At 44.6% G+C, this 13,795-nt stretch overlaps 1 protein-coding gene across 1 annotated transcript in view; it reads left to right on the forward strand.

Annotated features, from left to right (window-relative positions):
- The window catches only part of LOC124508018 (phospholipid-transporting ATPase IB), a 507,885-nt gene that overhangs the window by 353,844 nt on the left and 140,246 nt on the right, over positions 1–13,795 (forward strand). Inside the window, exons 30-32 of the mRNA XM_047074445.1 lie at positions 11,322–11,383; positions 11,807–11,863; positions 13,249–13,356. Coding sequence (XP_046930401.1) covers positions 11,322–11,383; positions 11,807–11,863; positions 13,249–13,356 — 227 coding nt within the window. The remainder of the gene's footprint in view (positions 1–11,321; positions 11,384–11,806; positions 11,864–13,248; positions 13,357–13,795) is intronic.

Genomic DNA, 13,795 nt, shown 5'->3' on the forward strand with positions numbered 1-13,795 from the left:
GAGGGCAGAGAGGCTGGAAAGGAGGGCAGAGAGGTTAGGTGAGGGTCGCGTCACGAAAACCCGGGTGGGCACTTTTCTCGGTGAGGGGTTGGAGGTGAGAAAACTGCTGTGTAGGAAAACACATGAGGGTTGGCAGGAGGATGAGGGTTTTCTTTGGGCGTGGGTGCGGGTAGGGAGAGGAGAGTCAGTGGTGGAGATTCAGAAAGGTTGCAAGTTTGAGAAGATAGGGACTCTTGCCGGGATTACTGGTTCGTGTGTGCTGATTGGCAGTCTCAAATAGAAATGAGTTCTCATGGGGCGCCTGGGTGGCGCAGTCGGTTAAGCGTCCGACTTCAGCCAGGTCATGATCTCGCGCTCCGTGAGTTCGAGCCCCGCGTCAGGCTCTGTCTGGGCTGATGGCTCGGAGCCTGGAGCCTGTTTCCGATTCTGTGTCTCCCTCTCTATCTGCCCCTCCCTCGTTCATGCTCTGTCTCTCTCTGTCCCAAAAATAAATAAACGTTGAAAAAAAAAAATTTAAAAAAAAGAAATGAGTTCTCGTGACACTTTGAATTTCCGCTTAGAGCAATGTTACCACCCAACCCCCAAAGACACCTGATCTGAGACAAATTAAGGCACTTCCAAGGCAGCGGATTCTGATCTGACAGAGGAGTCCCTCCTTCACCCCCAGGTCCTGCCTGAAGCTGTTCCTTGGACTCCTCCCCCCACCCAGGGCCTTAAAGGAGTTTTGCCTGACAGGCTAAGGTCCCTAGAGTATTTCATTCCTGTCATCGACGCATGCTTCGTGGATTATGTCACAAAGACAGTGGATTTTACTAGGGAGTTCTCTGTCCACCATCCGTGAAGAGAGGCACAGGTACATACCAGTGTTGTTCACTCTGGGCACGTAGTTGTTGGGAAGGAGTATTTTTGAGAAGGTGTGAGCACGCCATTCATTCCTTAGAAAGGTTCCAGGAATTTTGCTTTGCTTATGTTTGCGTGGTTTTGGATAGACCTTTCAAAGCACTCCTTTGCTGATGGAGTTTGTGAGGACTCATTTCAAGTTTCAAAATAAAACTTTCCACTCCGGCAATTCAGCAAATCAGATTTCTTCCGACCATCACAGCCTTACGCTCAGTCCCGTGGCCCATCTGCAGCTCCCACGCTTTGATGTGAAAAGCGATTCTAGGTTAAAACCAGAGATGTCACCTTTGCAGGGACTGAAATTCATCAAGACCCTTGGTGTCAGGCCACACTCAGGTTTTCCATTGGTGGAGCCAGTCTGCATATTTGAGCAATCCGCCTTGAAGTGGAATGTGGCTATTGGCAGAAGAAAGCAAAATCAGGCTTGACTTCCCAAAAGGAAATTTTCAGATTTTTCTTGATGAAATTTAAGAGGGGGGGAGCGTGTGACGAGAAAGAGAATATACTTACCAGCCGAGAAAAATTCCTGAAACATTTCTCAATTCTTCACGGTCTACACCCTGGAAATCACTCCCACCCCTTTCCAGAAGGAAAAGTACCACAGGGATACTTATTCCACTGGCATCATTAAGCAGCAAGGTCTTTTAAGATTTCTGGAAAAGGCTATTTTCTACTTTTTAATCAACGTGCTGCTGGAAGATCAGTTTTACAAACTGTGCACACGTATGCCATGAAACGTGACATACTTCTCTGCCTGCGGCATCATCGGGCCGTTTTCGCTTGAACTATTTACGATCTACGCCCAGTACTGCAAAGTTGGCTCTGTCACGTAAATCCTAATGACTTGCCTTGCTTCCCCTTAAGCTGAGTGTGGGCAAGGCTGCCCTTGTTCTCTGGGCTCGCAACTTCTTAAACTCAATTATTCGTTCATTGAGAAGAAGGCGCTAAATGAGTCTGTTCTCTGTGCCAGGCCAGCACTGGTTTCTGGGCACCCCGTAGGGAGCCAATATTGCTCTAATGTTCCCCTAACCTACCCGATGGCACTACATCCTGGACCAGTCAGGAGGGTGTTGCTACTGCAGTTTATCCACGAAGTTTATCCACAGAATGCTGTATTTGCTTCTTTAAAAATTCTTTTAAAGTTTATTTGTTTATGAGAGAGGGAGAGAGGGGAGGAGTGGGGGAGGGTCAGAGGGAGAGGAAGAGAGAGAATCCCAAGCAGGCTCCACGCGGCCAGCACGGAGCCCGGTGCGGGGCTCAAACTCACATGCCTGAGCCAGAACCAAGAGTCTCGGACGCTCAGCCGACTGAGCCACCCGGGCACCCCCACAACGCTGTATTTTCAAGTAAGGGATGTGAAACAAGAAACCGATGTTTCGTTCCCCTTGAAGAGTCACGACTGTGCTGCGCACAGGTTTTAAAAGATCTACGACACGTGAGAAAGATCCAGGGATGAACGTCAGATGCTAAGTGGGACGGAAAGGGGACTGGTAACCCTCCATATGTCCTCTGCCACCTGGAAACTTCTGAGTGGCCAGGGTAGCGGAGGCTGTTCATAAGACCCTGAAGCATGTACGTGAAGTGAATGGGCCTCGCTCACTAAAATCTAGGAAAATGGAATGTGTTGGGAGCTTTTTAGCTGTTTATACAAATGCAACTACCGCTTATAAATCTAAATAACTCATCACTAACCCAATCATAATATACTGAAAATAAAACCAAGTCTCCAAATTCAAATTCAGAACATTTTTTTTCCTGTTTGGGTTTGTTTTCAACCCAATGACCCATTGAGGGAAAGCTCAGACTTTGTCCTTTTATCTGTCGCACCGATGTTTGGAAACACAGGATTGGGCTGGAGGCTCATTGTTGTCATTCAGTTAAATATTTCTTATGTCCTTAAATATTCGCTCTCTCTTTTTAAAACATATTTTTAAAGTTTTATTTATTTATTTTGAGAGTTTTATTTATTTATTTTATTTATTTATTTCTCGCGAGAGCGAGCGAGCGAGAGACAGCACAAGTGGGGGAGGGGCAGAGAGAGTGGAGAGAGGGAGAATCCCAAGCAGGCTCCATGCTGACGGCATAGAGCCCCACGCAGGGCTCAAACCCACAAACTGCCAGGTCGTGACCTGAGCTGAAATCAGGAGTTGGACGATTAACCAACTAGGCCACTCAGGCGCCCCTCAGTGTCCCTTCTAATAAACCCTGTGTTACATGTATTTGAAACAGTTGGGTTTGGTGTAATGCTTGTAAGAAGCATGAGCCAGAGTCCCAGATTTCACGAACCCTTATAACTTTATCAGGAAGTTGAATTGAAGTGCGTTAGCAAGGGTGGGGATAGACTGTAACAACCCCCAGATCTTAGAGGCGTAACCCATTAAAAGCTCATTTCTTAGTTGTGTCACCATCAAATGGAGGAGTGCATTGGGCATATTTTCTTTTCTTTGATTTTTTTTTGTTTATTTTTGAGGGAGAGGGAAAGTGTGCATGCACAAACAGGGGAGGGGCAGAGAGAGAGAGAGGGAGAGAGAGAGGATCTGAAGTGGGCTCTGTGCTGACAGCAGAGAGCCTGATGCAGGGCTCAGACTCCGGAACCATGAGGTCATGACCTGAGCCGAAGTCAGACGCTTAACCAACTGAGCCACCCAGGCACGCTGAGCATATTTTCTCATTTTCCATGTTTTTGATGCTCTGATGACTGGGGCCTTGATCCTGAAGAGACCATCCTTCCCAGGGCTACCTAGTTCCTAGAGAGAGCAAAGGACTCCCTTGCAGCAATGTCTCTGATACTCAGATCAAGTAGTCCAGAGCCCACACCCCCAACCATCTAATCTATTAACTTTCACATACCAAGCAATATTCTCCCTGCCCTGAATCACCCCGGGGCCAGATACCAGACAACTAGGGATCACCCCTATAACCCAGAGTCTGCTGAAATTACTCACACCATCCAGTCCTAAGCTTACACAGCATACCTGCTCTGCCTTGCCCATTCCATCCCCCCAAAAGCCCAGTTAAGGCTCTGGACCATGGTCTCCCCTTTCATCGCCTTCCTCCTGACTGACCCTGGTGCTTCCCCGTGTGGCCCTGTGTGGCATCCATGGCTCCTGTTTCTAGGGATCTGTAAGCATGAACTTCCTTCACGACATCGTTTCCATGTCTGCATAGCTTACCATACCTCATTAAAACAAATTCTGGGTGCGTTTCAATGCAAGGGGGCAAGGGGACTCCACATCATGACCCCTGAGTTCACCCTCAGCCTTAACATCGGCAGGGCAGAGAGCCAGGAGAGGGAGTGGTTTCTCCTGACCATCTCTGGCATCTCCTGCCCATGTGTGATTGGCACAGACTAGTCACAGGGCCCTCCCTAGGTATGAGGGGCTAGGGAGTGCTATTTGGCTGTGCACCCGAGAATAAGGCACAAGTCTGTGGCCTTTGACTTTGACATTCAAGTTTGCTTTCCATCGTTTTTACCACCTTTTTTTTTCTTAACTACCTTTTTGAAATCCATTTTTAGTAAACAACAGTGAAAAACACATTAAAATTTGAGTTTCATCCTTAACTTTCTCCGTCAGTAACGGCAGTAGAGAGGAGAAAATCCAGCAAAAGGCTTATATAACCAGGAACTCAACCCAGCACTGGTTATGAATGTAATTATAATCACTAACACTTGTATAAACTCGACCTTCTGTAAACTCTTTCCAATATTTTATACCACTCTTTACCGAGAAAGGAAAAAATAAATTTTCTCTTCACGAATACATAGCATTGGAAGCAGAAAAGAATAGTTTCAATCACAGAGCCGGCAGTCAAGGTATTTGAGCAGGGTGAGTTCTGAAAGTTTGTAAATTAGTGAGTTGACATTTGAGATACATCTTCACTTTCAGTACTGTACTAATCGAGTAGTACCTGGTTGGGGAGTACCTCCTCGAAACGTCTAGAGTCTTGAGAGGCCCAAAGAGCAAGATGGGGGTAACGATACCCTGTTAATATTCTGGAATAAGGGCTCCTGGAAGTTCTGAAGCCAAAGGGCGGGGAGAGGGAAAGCAAGAGAAACTTGGCATCCGATCTTCAGCCAAAATTCTTGGCAGGTGCCTTGTCGTCAAGGGAATGGTGCCCCCCACCTCCGTTCTCCCTACTGAGTCATAATGTGCGTGAGGTGCCTGGGATTTCTAATTCAGGTGTTCCACAGATTCTTACGACATTAAAAATGCACATATAAATTCACCATCTGTTTTCTTGATTATTATATCCTGTCTTCCCTGACTGTACGGGACCGTGCTATAACTTTGTCTTCAGATTTTGCTTTTTGTCAGAGCCATTTCTGGATACGTTCTTGTGGTTTAATGATGTAATGCTTTTAACAAGCTTTTAATTGAAATGGCATCTTTATAAAATGTCACCAACCTAGCCCTTTGGAATACTCTGAAGTAAGTTCCTTGATCATTCTGTCTGCTTAGAAAATGAGACATACTTTCCTTACAAATCGCGGGTTTTCCCACAAATATTTTCAAAGAGGTTCTTGCGTGCAGCATTTCTGGGTTGTCGCTACTAATGTGGAGAGTCCGTGTGGTTTTGTCTCAACGGTCCACAATAGTCTGTTTTAGTGACTATTTCTAAACCACACTTGGCTGATCTTACACGACGTTGGCCCCTGGATCCGACCAGATATTGCCAATAATGTCAGTCTGGAAGAACAGTGTCACCCACTGCTGTGGGCCAATGGATCCTGAAGCCCCAGTGTGATATCGGCCTTTAAGAGAATGGGCTAACTCTACCCGGGACGGTGTCTCCAACTCTGTCACTTAATGTTTAACCCTTTTGATGCATATAGTAAACCCCATCGTTCTAGTAGGCTTTATGTCACATGTAGCCACAGTAAAATCTTTCTAAATCTTTCCTCTTCTCTTAGGTTCTCCACTCTATGGAAATCTTCCGATGGGTTTTGGAGAGAGGCGAGCATCGCCTCTCTCATTTCATCTCTCACCCGGGTGAATTTGATCCCCGGTTTGCAAAAGGCTGACTGGTCCCAGTTTAGTTACATGCCAGCTGTTCTGGTGCCGTAGGGAGCTGAATCCTTGCTGCCACCCCTGCTCGGCTAAGCCTTTGTGTGCCGATAATGATGGCTTTCTGGTGGGAAGTGCACCGCCGTCCTGCTGGTGAAGATAGGGAAACAAAGGTTTGGGGAGATTACATCGCTCCGCGTGCACTCTTGACGGATCTCTCGTGTTAGGGACCTTTTGAGAGCCTTGCGTGGTTCGGGCCCTGCCCACCTCATCATTCCGGCGCACGCCATCATGGCCCCGTGCCCACCCTGCACGGCTCACCCCTCACCCCCCTGGGCGGGGGTCTGCCTCCGTGCCCCTCTGCAGGCTCATTTCCTTTTGCCCTTTCCCCTCTCACCACCCCCTTCCTCCCAAATAGCCATCCACCCCACCCCATGCTGCTCTGCCTGAAGTGGTGTTCTCACCGTCATTTCCACAGACGGTGGCCAAATGATGTTCTGAAGGCTGGCTTGGGGACCTCAACCACTCACCTGGGTTTGGGGGTTACTTTTTCCCTTTAAAAAAACCACTGCAGATGCTAAATATCTGACTGAAATAAAAACAGCCAAACGACAGGAAAGATGTTTTCCTGAGTGGGTTGTTGGAGTCCTAACAGTGCTCTTCGGTTTCAGCAACGTGGGAAGAAATAGTTTGTCAGCAGCGTGCTTCAGGAATAAACCGGACCGTCGAAATGGGCTTTTCCACCCTCGAATTATCAGCAAGCCATAGCTTATTGATGCGTTCATTCGCAAATGATTTCTTAGGACTTCTCGTCTCTTCTTCAGTACGTTATTGGCAAGATTTAACAAAGAACAATGCCCACAGGTATTTGCCTCTAACGCGTTTGAAATAAAACCCGGACGAGAACGATCCATTCCATGGGAATTTCCCCAGCAGGGTGTACAGAGCAGTGTCTTGTGACTTATCTACAGGATGCTATCTTCTTTGAGGCTTTTGGCGTGTCCCAGAATTCTCCAGTTGGCTTAGGAGTTTCTCCTTCAAGGAATAAATCATTCCCAGATGGTAATCCATTTTGACCGAGGCGGGAGATACTGTTTCCTCGGAAAACGAAGATGCACGCTGACTTATCCTTCCAAACTAATGAACAGAAATAGAAGGTTTATCCTGTCTCGTCTAAAAGTCACTTTCAGTGTATTCACATCACCTCAAGTATAAACATTTAATGCCAGGGAGCATTTCACTTTCTTGACGGTGGAAATTAATGCATCACCAGACTCTGGAAGCTACAGTTGGAAAATGTCTTTTAGTTTTCCCTCTTTTTCTCTCCGTGCCACGTTGCCAGCAGAGCGTTGAGTAGTCCTAAGGGGCTCCATGGAGGCGCCGTCCTCGTAAGTGAGCTCTCAGTCCTACAGGTAATCACAGTCCGCCCCCGTTTAAAGGCCATCAGGGATCGGGTGTTGCATGCTTTGTGCGGAAGTCTCCCACTGTTTGTGCCCATCGGTCGGGGGAACAGTTGGGTGTCACTGCATTCTTTCCACAGTCTGACTGGAGAGAAGAGGGTTCTCCCAGGTGAGACACTGCTTCAGAGTCTATTCTGTATACTTCTGGGTATTTCCAGTTCCTCTCTTGCCTGACTTCCAACGCTGTGGTTCTCAGTCTGGGCGATTTTGTCCCCGGGGGACATTTGGCAACGGCTGGAGAAAGTTTCCGTTGTCAGCTAGTGACTGGGTGCTCCTGGCATCCAGGCAAGCCGCCAAACATCCTGCGATGCACAGGACAGTCCCGCGCAACAAAGAATTACCTGGAAAAATGTCAGTAGTGAGTGCCAAGGTTGAGAAACTTGGGACTGATGCAGTGCGCACCCTAACTCAGGTTTCGGGGGTTTACTGCTGCTCCCCAGGTTTGCACATGCGTTTACTTCCATATGTGGCCCAGAATTCCTGTCCTAGGAATCTCATTTTCTGTCCTCTTCAATTCTCTCCTGAAAGTTCTTCCCGTTAGGTGCTGGTACTTCAAAGGAGTCCTTTGTAATGTTTTTCCCTCTTAAAATTGTTTCCTTTTATTCTCTGGGATCCATTTTTCTAGCTCAGTAAGGAAAACAAACTTATTTGCAGTTTGTTGCAAAGTGGGTGATCTTTTTCATGTCACTCGACTTCTCTTTGCTGCCCTAGTTTTCTCGTCTGAAACATGAAGGTAATGATATTATTTCTTACAGTTGTTAGAATATCGAAGGAATATCACGTATGTCAGTATTACATATTAGTAACACTAATAATTACACATTACTATTACGTATATTGGCAAGCATACGAATATATGTAAAGTGCTCAAAACCGTGCCGGTCATATAGTGGGTAACATGTTCTCTCCTTTCATTGCAGAATTTCTTACCATGCTTTACAATGTTCTCTTTATGTCTACAAAATATGAAACACGTTCTAAGCCCTTCATGTTAGACCAATGCTTTGAATGTTTAATTTCTTTTAGTACATGAATCAGCCAACATTTGAAACACTAGTACTAAAAGGAAATTCAAAGAGTTGTCGAACCATAATTGTGAACTTTGATTTTCAGTTTGGTCTCACACCTCTTCTAACTTTTCCATCTGGTCGGCATGGACTCTGAACTCCATTAGGGCTTAGTGTAGGTTGAACTTCAGGGAACTCGGGTCTTTGTTGTCCATTCATTTACCCGTAGACTGCGACAAGGAAATCCACCTTGACCTAAATTGAACAGGAAGAAGCTCTGAAACTCTCCAGTTTCCACCATTACCTACCTGGGGCTGATGTAGCACCTAAGAATGCAGACCTTATAGTCTTTGAATTTCTATCTTAGAGGAATCTGGGTGACAATTCAATCATCATCATCGGTATCTGGTATAAAATCCCCGGTTTATAGATGGGGAAACTGAGACTTAGAAGCTAACCTTTTAAAGAACATAAATAACAGCAGAGCTGGAACAAGAGAGCGGGGCTATATGGTCTTCTAATGCTCATTGCTGGGATTTTTTTTCCCACTAACCTTGACTCCCTTCTCACCACCTCATTTTTCTCCACATGCTTTTGTTTCTCCCTCAGTAGCATTATGTGTCTTTGCTATCTGTTCTTCCTATTGTGACTTTAAGATGTTGACCACTTGGAGGGGGTGGGGTGCGTGTCTGGGTGGCTCAGTCGGTTGAGCATCCACTTCTTGATTTTGGCTCAGGTCATGATCTAGCAGTTCGTGGGATTGAGCCGTGAGTCTGTCTCTGTGCTGACAGCACGGAGCCTGCTTGGGATTCTCTCTCTCTCTCTCTCTCTCTCTCTCTCTCTCTCTACCCCTCCGCTGCTTGCATTCTCTCTCTCTCAAAATAAATAAACATTTAAAAACGAAGGAAGGAAGAAGGGAAGGAAGGGGGAAAATACTGATCACTTGGTACCAAATTTTAATGTGTCACTCTTTTTATCAGTATTCCTACATTAATATGACCAGAACCAGTGTTCTCCATCTCAAGTAAATGATATCACCGTTGGCCTAGGTACTCAGGCAAAAACCTGAAATCACCCTTGATTCCTCATGTTTTTTTCCACCCCACCAAGTCCTAAATCCTGTCATTTATACCTTCAAAATATGTGCCAATTCCTATCGCTTCTTTCCACCTCCAACATAACCACTCTGGCCTGCAATGTCCAATAGAACTTTCTGGACAGTAGTGACGCTCTGTATTCCCTTCTGTCCGACATAGTAATCACTAGCCACCTGCGACCATTGAGCATTTGAAATGTAGCTAAGTGTATCTGAAGAACTGAATTGTTTTCAATAACAGCTTTTCAATACATAATTTACCTACAATTCACCCAAATGCTATGGTGTTTAATATATTCAAATAGCTGTGCAACTGTCACCTTAAGCAATGTTTGAGCATTTTAACCTCCCTCCAAAGAAACCCCATACCTGTGAGCAGTTACTTTTCATTTACCCCCCTAAAAAACCCACCTCCTGTCAGTCACTAATCGACTTTCTGTCCCTATAGACCGGCCCATTCTGAACAGCTCAGGAAGTACCATCCTACAATAGATGGCCTTTTGTGACTGGCTTCTCTCACTTAGCATGAGATTTTCAAGGTTCACCCACGTTATAGCATATTTCAGTAGTTTATTCCTATTTATTGCCCAATAATGGAATAGTAGTTGTTTTGACATTTTTCCTTCCTTTTAATGAAATTCTGCCTAAGTTTCAAGTCTCTCCCCTACGCTTCGAGATCATTCCTTTGTAAGTCTGTGGCCATCCCTCTGTGGATAACTCCTATGTTCCCCAACAGCCGTCCCTTAGTTTAGGTGTCTATAATGCGGCCCATAATGTCACTTTACAGTTCATCTTCCCTTATATCCACAAATTTACCTATCTAGAATCAGGAGAAAGGCCATGCCCTGGAGCTTGGTGTAGGGCCCCACGAGCCCCAGATTCTGCCTATGATGCTACTCAACCATTTTGGTGTTTTAGGAAACTGAACAGATCTTGAATCTTTCATGAGAGTCAGATTCCTCAAAGCAGATGTGTAAATCAGCAAGCCCAAATATGTATGGCAGCCACTGGGTTGGAAATTTGAACACAAAAATCCCTATGTACTTGGCCTGTAGGCCACAGATCTAAATTTGAGTATAGAAGGACATAAGAGGAGATTGGCAGTGGCATCCAAAGAAACCATTCCTGATGTTGAAACAGCCTTCAACCCCTCAGGATAATAACCAGACTTTTCACAGCAGGCAAGTCAGACAGTTCTATTAGAGTTCAGCCTCACTGATTGTTTTATCCATTGTGATAGTCATCCCCGAAAAGAAAAAAAGTGGAAAAGATTTTTAAAAAATTGAAGCTTCAAAACCCTCTTTGTGTTTTCTAGATGTCTCTCCTTGGATTGTTCACATTCCTCCAATTGATAGACTTCACGCGGTTGCATACGAGAACATGAGTAGTGAATTCTGAGTTCAGTAATCATGAATTGATTTGTATTCATGTAATTATCTTCCTTTATTGGCCTGTAATTCCAACTTAGCAGAAATTAAAAATGCAGAGTAAGAGAACACTCATAAAAAGTCTAATGCTGGCATTCAAAAAGATAGACTATTATGTCCTTACTCTTCCCTGTGTTTAACCCAACAAAGGGACATTTTAATCTTTATAAAAATGTAAATGTCAGTGCAGTTCAAGTGTTTGGTTCAGTATGTTGGAAACCTGATTTTGTTTGCTTCATTTGGAGAAAATATCAGATGAAAAAAGTCACCGTTAGAAGTAGGAGGCATTAGAATCACAGATGATGCAATTTTTGAAATTCCCTTACGATTTAATAAATGTTTCCAAAGTTCTGTTTTTGTGTTCTGAACAAGACAGATTGCAGTGCTCTTCCCCAGAAGTTAGTAATAACTTCTTTGTTTTTCAGATACTCCGTTGGCCAGTGGCCAGGCCACAGACTATTTATTTGTTGGAAATATTGTTTACACGGTAAGTTTATCTCTGTTTACGGAACCGGTCTTAAGTGGCATATGTGTGGGCTTGGCCTCTGAAAACCCTTTATATAAGGCCTTCCTTCATGTTATTTGTTTCAAATCATTAAACCACACAGTATAGATTCCTTAGAGTTCAAAATGGTTGTGAAATGCTTACCTCACTTATTTAGTGGAGATTTGACAGAGTCGATTTCTGGACAGGTGATTAACAGATCACCCCGTTCTTCAAATGACACTTTCACATCTACCTGTGAAAAAGGCAACGCTGAGAAAGGTTATTTTCCCTAAATCTTTCCAAGCTAAGAAAAGCACAAAAGTAACTCCAGCTGCCTCTGGAGGGGAGATTTGCGATTCTCCTAGAAAGTAAAAATAAGTCACCGAGGATAATACGTTTTCCCCAATTCCTTTGTTTTCACAGTATGTTGTTGTCACTGTGTGTCTGAAAGCTGGTTTGGAGACCACAGCTTGGACTAAAGTAAGTTTTCTCTGGAATTGTTTCTCTATCCTTATAGGTATTTTGATGGCATGCGATCTTTTTAAGCCTTGGGAAAACAATCAACAATATTTGGTTTGCTCATTTAAATTTTGCACGTAAAAATCGTCTTTTTATCTTTATCAGGGCAAATTTGTAACCCAAACTTTTCTGATGATTCATTTGCTTGGCACTTAGTAACAGCTCTAAACTCTTAACAGTTTTCTCATGTCAAATGTATATGCATGTTTTTAAAACAAAACAAATACACACAGAAAACACAGAAGGACAAAAAGGAGAATTTTTAACTTCCTTCACTTTACCACCAAGAGACAGTTGGTATTAACACTTTTCTGGATAGCATTACAGACTTTGTTCCATGTGTATTTTTAATAGAACGCATTACAGAGCATATAGACAGTTTGGTGATCTTTTTTCAGTTAAAAATATATCATGAACATTTTCCATACCTAAAAGTATACTTGCACCAAACCTTTCTTCATGATTAAAGAGTATTAAGTTTTATCGCTATCCAACATTTAATCATTCCCCAACTTCAGACGTTTTGGTGACTTGCCACGTTACAGGATGATAACCCGTGTTTCATGTTTGTCTGTCACTGCTGTTTTCATAGGCTTCTGTTTCTGGGAAAGTGAGGGAGGAGGTTGGAGCTGGATGTGGAAGGAGGGAATCTATTAATAGACAATGGCAGTTAATCCAAATGAGAGGTGATGGTGGCTTGACCTGGGGTGCTACAGGAGGAGGTAGTGAGAAATGGCCAGATTCCAGATGTATTTTTTAAAAAAGCTAGCAGCCCTTGATGATGGATTATATCATGGGGTGCGGAAGAAAGGATGACATCGAGCATCGTCATATTAAGAGGACAGAGGAGAAAAAGCTAACAGCTCAGTAGGCACTTAAAGGATTGTTAAGGCGTAATATCCATCCCAGATTTGCAAAAAGGTCTTTGGAAAATGAAGAGAACGGCCGAAATCTCAATAAGTAAGAACATCTTGTTCTTTTTGTCCATTCAGTGCTTTCTTACTGGATGAACGAGGCCTGGCTTTATGTGGCTCCAAGTTGGAGCAGACGCTGGTGAGGACCAGCGGGGGGCCTACTAAAAGTACGGGATGGGTCTAGGAGAAGGTCAGCTGCAGCAGCAAAAGCGCCTTGATCTTAGTTTGGGGCCACCGGTTACTTGAAATCGTTGTTAAATATTCTGAGACAAGGCCATTAGAAGATGGAACTTTCCAATGACTGGTGATGGGTCAAAATGTTTCCCATAAGGAAGGGTGGCTTGGGCACAGGGATTCTGCTGCAGGTGGGGTTCAGGTGGCTCTCCTGGGCCAGCGGACAAGCCCTGCCTGAGGGTGTGTTTCCTTTTGCAGTTCAGTCATCTGGCTGTCTGGGGAAGCATGCTGATCTGGCTGGTGTTTTTTGGCGTCTACTCGACCATCTGGCCCACCATTCCCATTGCTCCAGATATGAAAGGACAGGTCAGTGCTGCTAGTTGCGAATGGGCTTTCCGTGTCCAATGTCCGATGGTGATGATGCTTTCCGTGTGTGGGCTTCTCCGGTCTCGTGACACTGATGAACTTCAGGAGAGGCTGGTATTGCCTGCTTCCATCAAAATTCAGAGGGAGGGAAATAAACCAGATCAGAGCACCTGGAAGAGGTGGTCTCGTCCACACCAACGGCATCTGAAATCTTAACTACTGTAAGTAGTCAGCTTAAATCCGCTGACCTACCTGGCGTGTCCTCATTTCCATAATGGAATGTGCGTTGATTACACACAGTTCTGATGTGTACAGGTAGTTTGTGGCCCTTGGAAAACTGGAGTTGTTTTGAGTCATTCACAGTCCAATGATTATGTTGATGGCAGTTGTGAGGTTAAGTGTATTGTTATTCTCTGACTGATAGTCTCCTGTGCAAGAT

Source organism: Lynx rufus, unplaced genomic scaffold (genome assembly GCF_022079265.1).
Source record: "Lynx rufus isolate CCGP_SWC_20201006 ecotype Redwood Valley unplaced genomic scaffold, mLynRuf1.p SCAF_1, whole genome shotgun sequence".
Lineage (NCBI taxonomy): Eukaryota > Metazoa > Chordata > Mammalia > Carnivora > Felidae > Lynx > Lynx rufus.